The 20755-nt window shown below is 35.6% G+C and overlaps 1 protein-coding gene across 7 annotated transcripts in view; it reads right to left on the reverse strand.

Moving 5' to 3' along the window:
• SPECC1L (sperm antigen with calponin homology and coiled-coil domains 1 like) overlaps positions 1–20755 on the reverse strand; it is a 121830-nt gene that overhangs the window by 66512 nt on the left and 34563 nt on the right. For 6 of the 7 annotated variants that reach the window (XM_011356015.2, XM_023528314.1, XM_023528316.1 and 3 more), the window contains 5 exons: positions 17090–17243; positions 11459–13092; positions 10030–10237; positions 2063–2136; positions 596–771 (listed from right to left, as the gene is read on the reverse strand). In XM_011356015.2, coding sequence (XP_011354317.1) covers positions 596–771; positions 2063–2136; positions 10030–10237; positions 11459–13092; positions 17090–17243 — 2246 coding nt within the window. Of the gene's footprint in view, positions 1–595; positions 772–2062; positions 2137–10029; positions 10238–11458; positions 13093–17089; positions 17244–20660; positions 20744–20755 lie in introns of all 7 variants that reach the window. The other variant, XM_023528315.1, reaches the window with a different exon arrangement.

Consider the following 20755-nt stretch of genomic DNA (forward strand, 5'->3'; position numbering starts at 1 on the left):
AAAACTCCTCAAGACATGGGGAGAAATTCACTTTGCATTCTTTACTTGGGTTTCTAATAATACTAGCTAAAGTATACTTAACATGGCCCTGAGCACTGTGCAGGCATATCTCATCTAAGCCTTACAACAACACTGTAGAGCAAGTAGTATTGTCTCCATTTAAAGATGAATAAACCGAGGGCCCTGGCCAAGATCACACAGCTAGTAAGAGGCAGAGCTGGATGGGAGCCAAGTCTGTCTGCTTGTAGAGTCCACATTCTTAAACACAAGACTACAATCTAAAGATAAGTCACAGGGCTGGAATGCAGGGATAGAGGCAAGGAGAAGAACATAATGTATCCTCTGCCAGGGACCATTCTGGCCTGCTCCAGAGATGTTGATCATGGACACTGACAACAACTCTGAGAGATGCACATAGACTGCGCTATTTCACAGGTGTCATAAAGTGAGGCCAGAAAAGTTGACTTTCACTAGATCCAAACTCAGTCATACCAGTGTCAAACCCCACATTCTTTCCATAATATCACATGAGAAAACTGAGATTTAAGTGTTCTCTAGTGAAATATGAGTACACAACTGGATTCTCAAAACATACTTGCGTGACTTTATTTCCTCCAATTCTTTTGTGAGTTTCTCGTTTTTTTCTTGAGCCTCATGTAACCGGCGCTTTAGATCACCAATCTCCTCTTGGGCTTCAGATTTAATGTCATTTGCAATGACTACTGCAGTCTGGAGATCAGCTTGAAACTGCCGCCATTCCGCAGATTCTTCCTATATTAAAAAACTAAATTTTTATTTCTAAAAGAGAGCAATAAAGATTTATTTTAAAACATTAAAATATATATTTATAATTAAGTTGCTGTAATGCACTGTATGGTAAATGATGGTAAATTTCTTTTAAACCCCAGAGATTGCTATTACCTATAGCTAACAGGTAACACAATTATTATTATTATTGAACTTGTTCTTTCTTTCCAGTTTATTTTTTTTTAATTTTTATTTTTGGTGCATGTTTATTTTTTAATTTTTATTATGATGACATTGGTTAACAAAAAACAGTTAAGTTTCAGGTGTACAATTCAACAGTTAGGCATATATATACATCACATTGTGCTGAACTTGTTCTTAATGAGGAAAATATTTTCTAGCTATCAGTCTACTAAAAAATCTAGCAAAGAGTGATGAATAAACATTAATGATGGTAATGTCAAGCCTCCTTTCCTCGTGCAAGTTTCAAAGTTAAGTCTTATGAAAATAAACACATCATCCAATATTTATAGCACTTTACCTCTGAAAAGCTCAAGAAGATAGTGCACATTAACCATACTGCAAGATTTTATAGTGAAACACTATAAATATCTTGACATCAAAAACTAACAGAAAAAAAGAATCAGAAGTAAAGGAAAAGGAAGAGGAAGTCAGAAGAAAAACACCAAACTTAACCTAGGCAGACAAACTCATAAAAGAGACAAAGAGGAGCTAAGGAACTGTATAGTCCACTGCTTCCCAAAGCCATGAAGGATGCAGGTGTGGCTGGGTGGGGAAGCCTTCCCAGGGCATCACCTCTGCCACAGCCACAGCTGCCCACTTCCAAGCCCGGGGTCCACCACCCCAAAGCAATGTTCTGATACCGTGAAGGCAGCCTGAGCAACTGAAGCATGATCCAGACTATGAGATTAGCTTTCCCCACCCTCTGCATCAGAGTGGCACTGCTATAAGCAAGCTGATCAAATGCACAGAAGACAGAAAACGCATATGAAAACAGCTTAGTATGGAATACTTTAAAATCGAGAGCTAATAAACTTTCTTTCCAAAATATAACACTTGCTTCTTAAATATCTTTTGAAAATTACCACTCATAATTACTAGTACATTCTTCTATCCAGAATTTAGCACCAGTTCCAATCTGAAATGATGACATTTGCTTTCAATGCCAGTGGGCTCAATATTATAACTGTATCTGAAGCTTAACATGAATAATAACACAGTCAATGACTACTCTACACTCAATGTTCAGAAAATATGCTTTCTAATGAGATAATACATGAAGATTTTATCCTACCCGAAGTCTCCTGTGAAGTGTCTTGATTTCTCTTTCCACGTCATGTTTTTGGTCCTGGAGTTTTTTAACTGTATCTGAAAAGATCACGAAAGTTAAACTATTTATTCTTAGAACTATATTTAAAAGGAATAATAATATAAAGAGAAGAGGTACTTAAATATGACATCTGAAAAAAGTCACCCTGTCCAAAACCTTTTTTTTTAATACGAAACTTTAAAAGAAAAAAGGATTGTTAATACATTAAGTATTAACCAATATTACTTTCTAAGGAAAATATCAAGTTTAAGTCACAATTTTTGGATTACTTCCTTCCTGTCTTAATTCTGTAACAAAGTTAAATAAAAGCAGTTGTTAGAAACACATATTGTTGGCTCACAACTAATCAATACACTGACTTCTGTTAAAATGTGAACTTTTAATCACTAGGGATATTAATCTAAAGTATTTATGCAAGCATAACTTACTTTACACACTGGAATAAGTTATAGACCTAATTTAACCTGGAAACTAAGGATAAAACAGGTCATCCAATTTGGTTAAGGACAAAGTGGACACCAAGGTGAGGAGATGAGTCTAATATCATGATCCATATCTCCAGAGGCAAGGATTACTCTGGAGCCAGCTTGGAAACTTAGCTCCATATGACCTACATGTGGACAAATTCAAGGTCTTGGTGATACTATCGGACATATCTATAAAGAGTAGGAATGGAAACTGAAATATTTCTGGTGTTGAAAACACTAGGGATTACACCTTCCATTTACACTATATACATTTATACAGCAAGAAATAATTTAAAATTAAAACAAGCAAACAAAAATGTGTAATTTCTCTTCCTCTGCTGAAAAGTTTTCCTTTTCTTCTATTCACAAAAGACGTATCTACTTATCTTTAGATAATTCACACAAGACAAGTGACAGCAAACATCTTACTACAGTTCACTTTTAACATCTAATGTCTTCATTCTCAGGTGACATTTTAAGCCACATGGCCATCTTAGACTGATCAATCCCAAATTTCATTCACTTCTTTTGTTCTTATCCTTTTCTCTTTACCAACCTCTACATTCAAAGCCGCACAATTCATATAATTACTATTCTTAAAAGGACATTCTTCTATATCCAATGCTACATATTTATTATTATCATGTCTTATTATTCCTTTTAAATAGAAAGGAAGCTGGCAGCCAGTGGACATATTTAGGCAAAATAAAGTACACTACAACTGTCTCTAGGGAATTTGATTTAAAACTTTATAAATCATAACTGTATTTTACAAATCACCTGCAATGTAAAGTATTCAATGACAATAGGCTTTCCTCCTTGAAGCAAAGGAGTTTGTGCTTACATTCCCTGTTTTGAAGACTAGCTTAGCCCAATTAATGGTCACACAAAAGGGCATCGTAAGTTTTCACTCTGGAGCCTCTAAATACAGTTTCCTTTTTTGTCTCAGTTTTTCTAGTGAGGGACACTGCCATCTACTGTCCTCAACTAGAAAGTAGCATTAAATTCTATCAAATAACAGAGAACTATTACTATGATCTCATTTTAAAATTACAAATTATAACTCAATTTTACAATGTTATCTTTATTCTAGAAACCAGGTACATTGCTATTCTCATTATCAGATTAACTTTGCTCTGAACAATTCTGGATGTTGCCCTGCCCATTTAATAGTGGGGTTCATAATCCTTTCACCACCAAGACCTACCATTCCCGACAAATCAAGAACAATCAACCAGGCCTTCACTCTGGCTCCAGTTATATACCCATCACTCATGTAGATGTTACTAGGCACCTATGACCTAAGTGTTGTTCCATGGGTACCTATGACCCAAGGAACAACCTATGACCCCTGGGGATGGTAAAATGATGAAAAGTATGCAAGCATCCTTTCCTATTGATTCCCAGTGCGCAGTCAGACTCTTACATATGGTCAAGTGCCTCCAATGGACATCAGATGCAATTATTAAAGGAAGGGAAAGGACAAGAGTAAGCAATCAGTTAAAATATTACCCCTTGGGGGCAGCGGAGAGAGGCAGGTGGTACAGCCAGCCACTAGGCCACAGCTTTATCCCCAAACTAGAAATCCTGATGTAGGAAGAGGATACAGATGAGTTTCAAATGAACTATTTGCCACTCTTATTTTTGTTTATTTTTAATTTTTATTTTACATTTAAAATTTTTCCATCCCCCCTCCAAAAGAAAAGTGGATATAACTCTTTCCCCTTGTAATGTGTGCTCACAATAAAAAGTCTGGAAAGTAGAAAAGGGTAACAAAAATAAATTACCCATAATTTGCATTTCGCATATATCTTTCCAGATTTCATAAGTGTATATATTTTTTAAGACAAAAAATGGGATTATACTATTAAACTGCTTCATGAGTCTTTTTACTTAGCAGTAGATAATGAACATCTGTGTTTACTGAGAAAATAAATACAGATCTACAACCACCATTTTGATAGTCATGTTAGTATTCCATTAATTGAATATATTAATAGCAACCTTCTATTAACGAAGTTAGAATGGTTCCAATTTTTGTTATAAACACCATGAGTCTCTTCATACAATTGTTCAGATACTACTTGAAGAACACATTTCTAGAAGTGGAAGAAGTGATGAAGGCCCGTATGAAAATATCAATAGGATCTAAGTCAATCCATTAGAAGCTTCTAGATCAAGAATGCAAAATTTTTTTTAAGAAGTCATCGAGTTCTAGAATTTGTTGTATAGAAACAGTGAAAACAGCATTTAAGGCAAATCACTGTGCCTGGCTAGCATCAGTGTATATTATATTTAAAATTTTTAGTTTTTAATTATAGAAGTAACATACATGGCTCATACTCTGTCCTGTGACTTGCTTTTTATCATCTATGGCATGTCTGTGCCTGTACACATAGAGCTGCCTTATTTAAACTTTACTGGTGAAATGGCAGCCATAGTAGGGATGTATTTTGCACATGCGTTATTGCCTAGATCTCTTACAGTTTCCAAGTTTTTGTGGTAACCAGCAATTCTGCAACGAGTATCCATACACATGTATTCCTTTGCAAATCTGTGAGAACGTTTCTGAAGAACAGATTTCTGGAAATGGATTGCCTAATCACTGTTGTTCTTTGAAAAATATGATCAATACTTCAAAAAGGCTGCAGCAATCCATACTCCTTATAACAGTATACGATATAAGGACCCTTTTCTCCTCTTACATGTTATTAATCTTTTTAATTTTTCACATCTGCTAAGTAAAAACTGGCATTTTGTTTTGAGTTTCTTTGCTTTTTTAGTAAAGTCAAGCATCTTTTTGAGTCTTTTCCTGACTCATCTAGTCATACATTTTATTTAGCTAATAGAATGTCCTAGTATTACTGATGTATAGAATCTCTTTATATAGTTGATCTGTTACAAATATTTCTCCCAGTGTCATTTATTTATGATACTTTTGCTGAATTGCAAGTTTAAATTATACATAGTCAAATAAGGGACTTTTTTCTTTTATGGCTTCCCAGTATTGCCTTTAAGACTTTTTCCACCACAGAATTATACAACTGTATTTCCTTTTGCTACTTCGCTAATCTCAAGTCACCCTTGCTTACCACTGTCATTAGTGTTCCATGTAAAAGTGTAAGACCAGTGTAATATCCCAATCTCAGGAACTACTGAGGGCAGGAAAAGTGTTATCCTTAACTGCAAGCATGTGCAGAGCATCACTTTGCAAATATTAAGTGGTTTATAAAGTCACCGTAACTGAAGAATACAATGCCTGAGCCAAACCTGAGATCTCATTGGTGCCTTTATTCTAGACAATACTCAGCTTTGGTTTCCTGGATTGGTAGTGAAGTCATTAACTTTATCTGTTTGGGCTCAGTAAGCTGCTTTTTTCTGCTGTTTCCCTTTTAAGCTCTTTTAAGATAATAAAATGTCTAATAAGTCCTGGTTGGTTTTCCTTACTTATACAGGACAAAAATAATTAATACTACTGACTTCTGCATGTTTCTCAACAACTATGGAAGTCATTTTTTTATCCACAGGCCTCTCCTTTTAATATAACTGGCTAAAAGCTCTGCTGATGCCTACCCACAAAAGGGGGATGGCTATATGGCTTCAACTAAGGCAATAGAGGGGTGTGTATCTGCACACACGCATGTGTGCTAGGTCAAAATGCTTTTCCCTTTGTGTGGTCTTCTCTTTGAGATGACAGCAGCCTGTGGTCATTTTGGGCATGCCTTCACTTCTCTTTCTGATACTAAAGCCCTGACACCATATTCCCCACCTTAATTAGAAAAGAGTTTGAGTCCAGCAGCAGTCTGGAGGCAAACACCAGAGCCAGCACTCTACAGAGAAGAGATTGGTACAAGGCCTCTGGGAATCCTTTATACCACAGCCAAAAACTGCTGCTGGTTCCGGTCCCTACCACCCCTGAGGTAGAAGTTTTAGCACTCCTGTCCCCAGAGTTTTGCTAAGAACATATTTATTCAGACCTTCGGTGTTTTCCTGGACTCTGGGTTTTTCTATTGATTTCTCCATGTCTCCAATCCTATCTGCTTTATATATTCCAGAAATTACTCCAAATTGATCTATTGATGCGAACTTTCCTATTTTCTATCTTTGCTTTAGGTTCATTATAATTTTTACAATTCTAACTTCTCCTGCCATATCCCTAAGACTTTGGGAGGGAGGGGAAATACATGTGTAACCTCAGGCCATCATCTTGAACTAGAAGTCTTAACAATATTTACTGAATAAGTTTTTATATCAGATCTTTCTAGCTTAGATGCTAAATCCAAGTACAACTAAAAAGTACTGTGGGCCAGGTCTAAGCAATATGGCACTGCTGTCATCTGAAAGGTCGTCTGGGACTCAAACTACATGATATGCCTTGTGATAATGCCCCACAGATCATGGACGCTCTAGTTTTTCCCTCCAATCTTTTTTCTCTCTACCTTTCAGATTGGTATTGTCTACTAATCGATTTTCAAGTCCACTGGCTCTTCTATAACTCAAATTTGCCATTTAAATGGTCAGTAAACTTTTTATATTAGCTATTAAAATTTTCAATTCTAGAATACCCACTATATCCTTTTTTACAGTTTTTATTTCTCTGCTGACGTTTGCTATTTGTTAATTCATTACAAGTATATTTTCCTCTACGTCTTGAGCACAGTTAACAACAGCTGTTTAAAAATCCTGTGCATTAATTCCAAAGTCAGGATCACTTTGTAGTTAATGAGGAGTGACTACTCATGGGTACAGGGTTTCTTTCTGGTGTGATGAAAAAGTTCTCAAATTGACTATGGTGATGGTTGCTAAAACATTCTACAGAAGATCCCGATTTCTCAATTAACAGTATTCCCTGTCATTAAGTCCTCTACACCAAGTGGCAGCTTAGCATCAATCCCAAATGTTAGAATTCTGTAGGAAAAAAAATTAACTCCCATCAGACTATGGAGATGTAACGATTAAATGTAATGCATAAAACTTGTTGGATCCTGATTCCTATAAAAAAAATTAAAAATTTGAATATGGGCTACTAGATGATACTAAAGAATTATAACTAATTTTACTAGATATAACGACACTACTGTGGTTGTGAGGAGACTGTTTAGGAGTTACACGTAGAAATATTTAGCAGTTAAGCATCATAAGGTCTACAACTTACTGTGAACTGGTTCAGCTAAACACAGAACACACAGAACACTGTAAAATGTTAACAACTGTCAAATCTCAGCAGTGAGTGCTAACTATACTATTCTTATAGTATTTCTGCATGTAAACTTTTCATTTCAAAAAACTGGGGATACAAGCTATACAGCTAAAAAATTATTTGGGATTTTCAGCCATTTTATAATTAAAATCTATATAATGTATTTTTCATTGTGGCAATGATTTATAAAATTTCACCCCAGGAGTCCTTATCATCTAACATTTTTCTAGCTATTACTCCGATTACCACAAGGTGGCACTCTTTCCACATTCAAATCAGAAGTCTTGCAAGGGAAAAGGCTATTATCAGTACTAGATAAGAAATGCAGATATTCCAACTTGAGCTGAAAAACTTTAGAATCTCTTACATTTAGGAAGTAAAACTAGATAAATCCTCTCAGTTCAGAGACAATGAAATAAAAACTAGATATAAATGTTATACTAAAAGTTTTTAAAACTTTACATGAGAAAGTTCATCTCTATGACCGAAACTGTCTCCAAGAAATACAGCCCCACAGTCAGATGCTTTAGCGTCCAGATGCTTCAGAACGTTCCAAATAACTCTGATGTCAATCTATAGATGCTGGGTCAACTAGCCGGAGCTCAGAACTGCACAAGACATGTTTAGGGCTCCCCTGCAAATGACCCACTCTCTTCAAACCTTCCCACCTCTGTATCCACAGCACATGAAATCTGGCTTGATGCTATATTTGCCTATCAACCCTCTGTCAAGGAATAATAAGCAGTTAGAGCTCAAAGGAGCAGCATCATGAATGAAAAGTTTAAAAAGCTTTAACCATGCTCACTTCGGCAGCACAGATACTAAAAAGCTTTAACCAATGCATCCCCTCAAAGGCTACTCCCATTCTTTTTTCCCACCTGGACATCATTAAAGTATATTACAACTTAAAATTTAACATTTGAGGAATCTGGATGAAGAATACATGAGAATTTTTTAGATGTATTATGTGGAAATAATTTAAAACTTACAAAAACATGCAAATAGTACAAGGAACTTCCATATACCCTTTTACTTAGGTTTGTCTACTACTAACATTTCGTTTTATCCCATTTGTTTTATCATATGCTATCTCCTATGGCTGGCTGGCTGGCTGTCTCTAGCCATCCCGAAATTTTTCCTGAATCCTTTAACAATATACGTCATGGTCCTTTACCCCCAAATAGTCAATGTCTGGTTCCTAAAAATATGGACATTCTCTTACATAAACACAGTAATCAACTTTATAAGTTTATACTAATATATGTTTATCTAGTCTACCATCTACATTCCAATATTGTCCTAATATTCATTATAGCATTTCCTCCTATAATACTGGACCCAGACTAAGCACAGGTATTACATTTAATGCCATGTCTCCTTAGTTTCCCTTAATCTGGAATTTGTCCGTAGCCTTTGTCTTTTATAATGTTGGCATTTTTTAGGGCTATAGCACCACCCACTCCTGTGTTTTTAGTAGAACATGCCTCATTTTTGGTCTGTTTAATGTTTCTCCATGATTAATTGAAGTTATGCCTCAGCCAGAATACAACCGAACTAATATTGTATCCAATATCTGTTTCATTATCACCCTGTCAAAGTGTTGCCCAATTTTTCCATTGTATCACTTCTGTTTTTTCCTCACTTGCAATATAATAAATAGTCTGTGGGAAAACATTTTAAGATCATGCAAATTTCTGTTCTTCATCACATTTTCTACACAGAAATACTTTGTACTATTTTTGCAACTTTTTTTATAAGTCTTAACTGCAAAATAGTTATTTTTTTTAACTTTTATTTTAAAATCTAGTTTCAATTCTACCAGATCATAAAAATTTGACGGTAAGGAAGAGAATCACACGAATAAATAAAAATTTGTGCCTCAGGCATATGATTATGAAGGATCGATATTTTTTTGTCTCAGTATATACCTGTAATAACTAGAAGTGAATAACAGTTTTTCCTAAGATCTAGAAATAATAACCCCACTAACTTTTCACTTAAATGATTTTCCATAATTAAGCAGTTTTAAAGTAATGCTTCCACTTAACAGTTCTTCAGGATTAAAGCACAGTAGCCTGAAGACTATCAACTAATGTGTAGATTACACTTTACCACATGCATATTTCTGCTGGTCACCATGCTACTGCCTTTGAACTACTGTACCAGTCAGAATTACTAATTTTTATTTTGCTACTGAATGCAAACTATTCCCACATGTTAACATGGGTAGGACAAAAAGGAATGAAATGCTCTCCATCACTTACTCTCTAAATCAGAAATAATAAGGTTGTCATGAAGTTTCACGGCTCGATGTTGTTCCACTTCGTCTTCAAGTTCAAAGATGGTTTCTTTCATATCACTCCTTTCTGTCTCTTTTTCTTCCAATTCTGACCTTAATTTTTCTAACGTCATGTTCAAATCTTCTATTTGTTTCTTAGCCTCTTCTTGGAAGCCTCGGTATTCATCTTCTACCTATATGAAATTGATGGTGCAGATTAGAAATTTAGAGATGTTCTAAGGCAAATTCTAGAACTGAGTGTCAAATGGAAGCTAAGTGTGAGTTGTGCAAGAACGAAAATAACCTGTGTAATAACTGCTGAAAAGTATGAAAAAGCACTGTACAACAGAACTTTATGTAATATGCTTAAGCATAATTTGTTGTATATCACTGATTGAAATGACTTATATTGACAAATCATTGACTTTAACTAGATTATTTAGGACAAAATTTAAAAAATTTTCCATCCTTCAAAGTTTTGACTGAAGGCGTGCATTTGATTAATGATTAACATGCTCTCCCACAAAAATGATGCCTGATTTGTGACAGTTTCAGTATCAAATAATGGAAACAAAAAAATTCTCAAATATTGTCATTGCAAAAATATTAGTTCATAGTACCCCAAATATATATACTCCAACAAATAACACATCTCCTAAGTTCTATCTCTAAAAGTCATCACTAAAAAAAGGTCTCAATTATTCAAATTTTAGCCAAAGATTTACTAATGATTCTGACTTTAAAAATCATTACTCTAAATTAGGAAATAAAATGTAAGATAGATTAATTAAATAATTCATGCAAATAAATACTACATCAGTAATCACGTTGGGCACAGAACCTGGCCAGAATGCCAGCAACCTTGGGCTGTAGTTGAGTCCTCACTATTATGCTGTGTGCAAAACAAGGGGACTACACCAATGATTTCTAAGGTCCCAGCAACAAACCACAGGCCTCTAAGAAACAGCAGTCTCTATACTCCAGAAATATTTTAAACTCACAACAGAACTCTGAAAAACAACAACCACAACAGGATAAGAAGTGGCAGACACTGCTGATCCCACAGAATGAAACACCGGCTCTCCATCTTTTTTATGGCAAAATACATCAAAGATGAGGATTTAAAACTGCATGACACACTCACCTGAATGTACCCAGAACTAGGGACAAATTCTGTTAGTTCTAACTCTGCCCCACAGGAAAAGAGTAACAAAATGCAAGCGAGTGAAAGTGACTTTATCATAAGGATACTTTTCCCTCTATCCTAATAAAAGAAAGCCATTTTCAAGCTTTAAAAATATTAGCTTAAAAATAAGCTAATGACATCCCTATACCAGTGATGCTGGCTCTCTGTAAGCATGCTACATCCTGCAGCTACATGATGCTGATCCAGAACATTGGACCTTAAACAGTACCTTTGCAATGGTGTCCTGCAATCGATTAGCGTCATTTCGGGTATGAGCCAGATCTTCCTGCAGGCTACTAGCCAAAGTCTCTGCCTTTTCTTTGTCCAGCCTGACACTCTCCAGAAGATCTTGAATATCAGATTTGTCTCCAGAGTTATGAATGGAATACAGCTCTGCTACTTTCTGCTTTTCATTCTCCAGCTGAGCCTTCAGGCGGTTCATCTCTATCTGGTCACTGGCCACTGTGGCTTTGTACTCCTCTAATGTGGCTGCCAAGGCTGCTTTTCCCTTCTGCTCAGACTCAATAATTCTCTCCATATGGTGATTACGTTCTTTGAGTGCCCCTATCATTTCTTGAGCCTCCTTATTGTCTTGTTCTGCCATCTTCAAAGTATTACTTAAATGCTGCTGGACACCAAGAAGCTGCTCTCGTTCAAAACGGGCATTCTCAGCCAGATCCATGTAACGTTGTTCTAATTCCATATAGCGTCCACTTTTTACATCTTCATCTATGACATAAGAAATGTGATGTTCATCCAGAAGGGAGCGGAAATATTCAATTTGTCGGCTAAAATGTTCCAACTTATCACTTTGCTGACATAAAGACTCCATAAGAATAACCTTCTCTTCTCCAAGCCTTTCATTTTCACTATTCAGTTCTTGGGTAATTTGTTGTAAATCAGCAAGCTCTTGCAGAGTTGCCTGAAGTTCCTCACTCGTACTGTGTTGGTTCTCTTCCATTTGGTGTATCCGTTCTGTCAAGCAAGCAACGGAAACTTCACTGGCATTTCCACTGCTCCCTTTCCGAGAGCGCTCTATGCTTGGAATGCCTTCCGACTCTGAGGACGAGGGTGCATCCAGGGCGTCATCACTTGACGTGAGGGGCTGGTACACCTCGCTGCACTCGCTGTCTAGATTGTCCATAGAGTTACTGTGCTGATGGTCCATGAGGGTGTTTTCATCCTGACTCAAGAGATCCTCCACTGACCCAGGGGCAGAGCCCTCCACCGAAGAAGTCAGAGTTCCTCCTCCATCACTCTGGTTACCAGGGGTGATTTCCGGGCTCAGGGACTGATAGCCAAACAGTTTTTCAGAATTGTCTAACCTTTGCTCTAGGGAAAAACCCAATGCATTCAACCTGTCCTTTAACATTCTGTTTTCATTTTTCAGCTGGTTGAGTTCTTCACGAATGGCAGCATTCTGTTCCTGTAACTGCAATAAAGTGGACTCAACATCAGTTGGCTGGTGAGCAATAATGGTTTCCTTCTCCTCAGATTTTTCATCACCCTCAGAATGATCCTCATTAATGCCCAGCTGAGCACGCATATCTCGAAGTTCATTTCTCAAATGTAAAATTTCCACGTCTTTAGTTTTTGCCAGTGTGAGAAGATCTTTCACTTTGGCTTCCAACGCAGCTTTGTCACTGATCTGATTGTCTGATTTCGACTTGCTCATGCGAACATCACATTCTGTAGCAGTGCGACTACGGGAACGTTTGGCCAGTGCCACCTCATTAGCTCCCTGACCTGCAGAAGGTAGTTTTTTGCTCTGGTTTAGTCGGGTACGTTCACGTAATCTTTCTCTAGTAGAACTGGATTCTTTATTACCTGTGGAGGTGCTCCGCTTAGTTGAAGAACTTGTGCCTACATGTTTAAAATAAAAAATTTAAGACAAAAATATGAGTAATAAAAAGATACACAGTTTATCCAGTCTGACACTCTCCAGAAGATCTTGAATATCAGATTTGTCTCCAGATCTGAGACAAATCTTACCTTACGAATTTGGTTACTGTGAAATTCAATTTTGTCAAAACCAGAAGATCATTCATCTTTTAGCTATCAATGAAAAAGAAGTTATACACTAAATTGTATACTTTGAAAGGGTGAATTTTATGGAATGTAAATTACATGTCGATAAAGCCTTTATGTTAAAAAAAAAAAAATTATACACATTAACTTGAATCCTAAACCATGGCTTTAAACAGGTAGCCGTAAGCACAACATTCTAGGGCAAGCTAGATGAAGATGACTTGAGGATTAGCCAGTCAGGTGGCAAACTAACTGTAGAAACAGATGGTAATGGAAGATCATAGATGAGCAAAAAGGGAAAGGCAGCCTCCAGACAAACCAAAAATCTAAGGTACCTACAATAAACACAAAAAATATGGTCAAAATAAATGCAAACATTTTCATACCAGACTGCCACATGAATAACAACAACTAACATGTACTTAGCACTTACTACACATACACATGTGTGGGCACATTACCATTTCACGTACATTAATTGGAGCTTCATCGAAACGCTAAGATAGATGCTACATTATCTTGTTTTATAGATGAAGAAACTCAGAGATGTGAACAATTTGCCAACATCCCATAGATAATAAATAGACAAGCCAACATTCAAACCCAGATAATCTGGCTCCAGAACTTGCAACTTAACCAGTATGCTATACTGTCTCTCTAAATGTTAGAAAACAATGATGCATTAATGCTAAATAATGACACGTTAATCACATATGCTGTGCGAAATCACACTATTACTTAACCGCTAAAATTTTAAACCTGTGAAAACAATTAACATGATTCACTGTTTAATATAAAAAGACCAGGAATATGTTTAAATACTCACAAACACTTAAGAAGTAATTAGAACATTTTTTACTTTGAAAAATAAGATCTAAAACTAATTAATGAGTACTATTAAAGAACCTACTGGTTCTTTATGTGGCAGGAACCAAGCTGCAAGATAACAGGAAGCAAAAGGTCTACATGATGTAGGAAGACAGTCACTAATTTTGTCAGGTCTCAGGTGTAAAGGATAGGAGGGAATACTGGCTGGCCACAAGACAGATGAGGATGAGGAGGCAGAAGTGAGCATGGCACATAGAAAGAAAAAGTAAGGCCACACAATAAACAGCAGCAGCAGGAGAAGGTTTCTATAGAGCCCTGGAATGTCAGAGAGAATTCAGTGAGTCACAGAGGTCAATAAATGTTCTTGAGCAGGGAAGAAACATAATAGCATTTTTATGGAAATTAATTTAAAGGATGCTAAGGGGAACATCTGAAGAAGAAAGAAGAGCAGTGAAGGAAGAATATGTGCAGTGAAAATAAAGGAAGTCCTACATTCAGAGAGTAAGATCTAGATCTCTGTAAGAAAAGAAGAGATAATAAATCTGTAGCAGATTTCAAAGGCAGTAGTAACAGGATTGGGAGAAACAACTGCAAATAGAGGTCAAAGAGGAAAAAAACGGTGTAACATTTTCTCACAATATTAATTCTCTTCCCCATTTCTATAACTTGTACCATCATCCTTCTTATCTAAACCAAAAACTGTGCTAAGAAAGAAAAGTTCAGTACATGTATGAGAGAAAAAAGGAAGGAGACAGTAATGAGGGAAGAGACTGATAAGGCCAGAAAAGAAAGAGAGATGTAAAGAAACAAGAAGAAAGGAAGAGACTGACGTAAGAAAGAAAAGCTCCCCTTCTGAAATTATTGTGACAAGTGCAGACAGACGATCTGAGGTACAGATAAGTGAACTGGTCTTAGAAAAGTCATCAGGAATAAGTAAAGACAGAGCAGATGAACTAAAGAATTAAAGATGTGTCATGAGCTGAATTGTACCTCCCAAATTCATATGTTGAAGCCATACCCCCAGTACCTCAGAATGTGACTATATTTGAAGAGAGCAAAAAACTTAGGTAATTAAGTTAACATAAGGTTGTGAGGGTGAGCACTAACCCAATATGACTGATGTCCCTATAAGAAGGGGAGATTAAGACACTGCCACTGAAAGATAACTATGTGAGGATACAAGAAGGCAGCCATCTGCAAGCCAAGGAGGCCTTAGAAGAAACCAAACCTGCTAACACCTTGATCTCAGTCTTCCAGCCTTTAGAATAGGAAACTAAAATTCTGTTGTTTAATCCACCCAGTCTATGGCATTTTGTTATAGTAGCCCTAGCAAATTAATACTGATCCAGGGATGTGATAACTGAATTCAGCCTTGTGAGGGCACGTGGCACTGGTCAGCAGGGAACCATGTGCAAACACTTGGATCTCTCCCAGCAAATTCTAAAGGCTGGAAATAGGAAGAGATACACATGGTATTAGCATATTTAATTTCCTTCTAACCACACAATAGAGTATTTCATTTCCTTCTTACCACACGAGCTGAAGCATTATATGTGGTAATGACATCAGGCTTTAGAGTAAAAGTTCTTGCTCCACTACCAGCTTTGTGGCCTGGTACAAAATGGGCACCTAATATTTACTGGGCAAATGAATTCACTGCCTTGGGCAAAATACTTGAGCTTTCTAAGCATAACTTTCTTTCTCATTTTTAAAATGAGAATAATAACAGCCTCTATCTCATAGAGCTATAGTGAGTATAAAATGGAATAATGCCTGACAAAGTAAAGACTTACAGGACTTTCCTCCTGATAAACCACACTGCTATTAACAGCAACAGTGGGGCATTATCTGGGAAAGAAGGAAGAATCGCAGGTTAAAGCGAGAGAGAAAACAGTAGGTAAATCTGGGCTAGGAAAAAGTTTAATACACACAAGAGGGGATAACAACCTAAATGATGATAAAAGAAGGCCGGATATAATTTTTGCCAATTTGCTTTCATAAACTTTATCACAAACACATAATCTTATGTTTATTAGAAGTTTTAATATCTTTTTCTATAAGCGTAAAGTAAAATATGATATAGCATTACTCTTGGACTATAGGATGAGTTAATAAATGGACTCCATTGAATCTAAAAACCAACTGCTGCTAACAAAAGAAGAAAGAATGGTAGAACTGGAATGAATGAATCCAGGCGCTGATTATCAAAAGCCACTAAAATCATGGAAAGAGACAACCAGAAACAATGTGCCTCCTGAAAATGGACGACTATCACCTATGAAGGAGTCTTAGGGAAAAAAAGGAATGTGAATACATCCCATCAAAGCTCTAGATCCAATGACATTTACAAGTAAACAGAGAGAACAAAAGAACACAGTTAAGGACGTCATGGGGATGTGACAGAAATCTAGATCATGGAAAATGCTACAGGTCAAATGACTAGTTTCAACAAAAATTCAATTGCAAGCGGAGGGGCACAATTCCATGCATTAAAAAAAAAAAAGACTTAAGAGACACATCACCAATTATCATATATGGGTCTTAAGTGAATCTTGATTCAAATAGACAGTAAAATATATATATATAACATTTATGAGATATTTAAATACTTATTGAATAATTTATGATTTAAGGAATGATTATTTTAAGGACTGATAACAAAATAATTTATGATTTAAGGAATGATTATTTTAAGGACTGATAAAATTGTGATCATGTATTTTTTAAAATCCTTATCTTTCAAAAATAATGAAATATATATGGGTGAAATTATATGACACCTGGAATTTACTTCAAAATAATAAACAGGGGAAAGTGGGTTAAGACTGGAGTTAAGACTGGCCAGTAGTTCATAAGGGTGATGAGTACATGGGTTGAAATACCAGTCTACTTTTGTAAATGGTTTGAAATTTTCTATAATCAGATGAAATCCCTTAAATACCACTGCACTCTGCCTATTCAAACAAAAAGGCAGTTTAACTCTTAGGCTGAACACCACCCATACCTGTGCTTATCTTGGATTTGTTCTCCACGGTGGTCATGGCAGGGGCAGATGCCGAAGATGCTGCAGAAGGGCAGGTGTTTTTCTTTCCTTTAACACCATTAGCCACTGTCACCCCTCCAGCCATTCCAGCTAAAAGGTCATCACTGCTCTTGGTCTAGAAGCAATAGAAAATCAAAATAAACTGACTAGATGAAACGGGATTAAATAATATTTTGAGACAAAACAAAGTTCTTGATTTTTATACTGAGTTCAAGAGCTCTACAAAGACTCTCTGACGATTACCAAGGAGTGCATTATACTGTGCTATAGAAATAGAACTTAACTGGTTTCTAAACAATCACACACTTCTTTTTAAAATATAGAAATCATATATGTAATCAAAAATGTTACGGAAGCCCCATGTGTGCCCACTTGTGCCAGATTCATTGAGTGATGGGAAGAAGTGAAAACATTTCCTTGTTACTCTTTCGTCTAGGACATGACTTATGAACAGAATCATTTAAGTGATACCACTTAAATGGTATAGAACTATCTCAGGAAAGTTCTATAATGCCACAGGAAATATAATCTTGCAATTTCTAGAGAGAAATATCACTGGGAATCAGAAATAATCTCCATTGCTCTAAAATGATTCGGTTATGGAGCCAATATCTAAAAGAAATTATTCTGAAATATTTTCTTACCTTATCTAATTTTTTAGTAGTCTAATTTAAGCCCAAATTGAAAGCAGAGTGTTTTTAAGGCCTAGGTAATATATAAATAAAAATTAGATAGTTTATGGTTAGAGTGAAGGTTGGTCAGCCTAAATGATCATACTACTTGATAAAGACCATTTGTAAATTTTATTTATATTTTATAAAGACAAAAATATATGAGCTTTTTCGAAAGAAAATAAGTACTCTGAAGAAATCTGTTTTTATTTCTAGAAATCAGAGGGAACACAGGAGCGTTAAAGATCTGGGGCAGGGTTAGGAAGACTACTGTTTAATAAAAGAACAAAAAAGTTTTCTACTATTAAGGTAAAGCACAAGTTAGCCAAATGACTTTTACTGTTTTCTATCTGGAGTCATGCTCACCCTTAGATAATCATAATTCATTTCTGCAAATTAAAATGGTTCATAAATAATTAATTTCTAAAGTCTCTTCCTGTTCCAAATGTCAGTGACCCCATCTGGATTAGATTATTTCTCATCGTTCGATTATAAAAATGATTATATAGTAGTACCATTAGGTAGGTCAATCTGTCTTTTCTAAAAAGAGGCGGAAAAAGGATGTTTTAAATGAATTAAACAGAAATAAGCTTTGGTAATTTAGGGTTGCCATATTATGAAAAATCTAGGTTATATAATGAGGAAGGGGGATACTGCATTAATCACTAAGGATTGCTCATATTCTTTAAGACAAGTTTCTGTTAATGAAAATGGTCATCACCTATAACACTGAAAACCGTAAATCAAGTTACATCTCCTTCCTGTCAATTTGTCCACCATCTGTTAGTAAACTCACCATACTCATATTTTCAAATTATCTTTTATATTCAGTTAATAAACATTAAAATTATCTTTGAACTAATTTTTCTTCTTCCAAAGTTAAATATTCTTTCCCTTTATGATAACTATTCTGAAAACCACCCTACATCGTCATGTGAAAAGTGGCTTGTCACACTTCTCTGGTTACATCTGTCTTTGGCAAGTTAAACATACATCAGAGCACCAAATCAAAAACTCTGATTATAATTATAATATATTATGGCAATTATAACATCTACCATAGTACAGTACTGGCACATGAACAAACTAGTTGAATAGAACATAATCCAGAAAGAAACTGCATATATAGACATTTGATTTATGGCTAAAGAAGCAGTACGGAAAAAAATACATTCTTCACTAAATGGTGCTAGATTAACTGTATATTCAAAGAAATTAATGAGCCTCATTTCACCCCATATAAAAATTCCAAGGTTGTATGACTATGATACAAAATTCTCAATCATAAAACAAAGAATTGATTAATATGACTAGATAAAAATTAAAATCTCAAAAACAAATTTAAACATAGCATAGCTAAAAAAAAATAAAGTTTAAAAAAGAGAGAAACTGGGAGAGTATAATTGCAATAGCTCACAGATTAAGGGCTAATATCCCAAATACACAAAGAACTCTTAAAAATCAAGAGGAAAAAGACCAGAAAAGTAAGTAAAATGATCATATACAGTCAATTCACACACACACCTACAAAAAAGATGATCTAACAAAAGAAGAAAGGCAAATTAAACAACTTTAAGATACTACTTCTCACCTAACAGACAGACAAAAATGAAAAAGTGTAACATTCCTTTGAGAAGAATATGGGGAAACAGGCACTCATAAGTGGCTTGTAAGAATACGACTTGATATAATAAAGCTTTATGAAAGGAATCTGGCAATATCTAACAAATATACATATGTAGTTACCTTTTGTCTAGCAATCCCACTCCTAGGAATTTAACCTGAAGACACACCTCCAATAATACAAAAATATATATGCATAAGATTATTCACTGCAGCATTGTTCTTGATTGAGAAATATTGGAAACACTTTAAATGGCTATGTATATGAAAGTAAGATAAACTACAGTCTATCCATAAAATGAAGTACAGCTTTATAAAAAGAATGAGAAAGACTGTTATAAATTCATATGGGGAGACTTCTAGAATACATTAAATGAAAAAAAAAAAAAACAAAGTGCAACAAAGCACATCTACTTATGTCAACTTTTATGTAAAAAAGGAGAAATAAAAAATATACACATCTGATCATTTATGCAAAAAGAAACATAGGAATGATAAATAAGAAACAAATTAGACTATTTACCTTGAGGGTTGGGTGGAGACAGTAAGAAACAAGAAACAAATTAGACTATTTACTTTGAGGGGTGGGTGGAGACAGTGAGGGAGTAAAGGGGCACTCCTCTAAACACATCTTCTCATATAGTTCTGACATGTAGAACTATGACAGTGTTTCACATGCTCAAAATAAATTAATTAAATAAACAAGGGTGGAGGAAACACTAAAATGAAACACAATAGGAGCAAATGGACCCAATCACATTTCAAAGGAATTGGGGGAAGAGAATCCAAATATTTTTTGCAACACAGCATATTGACCATAAATCCTCAAACTCTCAAGCTAAAGACCAAAAAAAAAAAAAAAAAAGTAAATACTGAACTCTAGCTAGATTGGTTTTTTGCAGTGGTATGGGTCAACAACTCTCTATTTTCTGTATATTTTAGGATTGAGAAAATAAATAAATATATTATAGATAATGAAAGCCAGGTTTCTCACTGTGGGAGAAAGGGATTACAATTATGGAAAGTGGAAAACCCACTATGTACCTTGTATGTTGACTGGAATGGGAAGTATCAGTAAACTTACAGATTTTAAAATACATGAAGAAAAACATATAGAATTGATGCTGATATGTATGTGTGTGTGTATATATTTTCTGTGTGTGAGTGTGTGTGTGCGTGTTTCCCATCTGTCCACTGAGAGGGCTTAGAAACAACATACTCAAAAGCAATGAGCATACCTAGCTTCCAGATGGTTTAAGTTCCATCCTCCACTAAAAGGAACAAGGCCTCCTTGAAGAAAAGGCTGATTCTAGGGCTGGGGCTGGAAAAGTAG

This window comes from Pteropus vampyrus, unplaced genomic scaffold, assembly GCF_000151845.1.
Source record: "Pteropus vampyrus isolate Shadow unplaced genomic scaffold, Pvam_2.0 Scaffold23, whole genome shotgun sequence".
Lineage (NCBI taxonomy): Eukaryota > Metazoa > Chordata > Mammalia > Chiroptera > Pteropodidae > Pteropus > Pteropus vampyrus.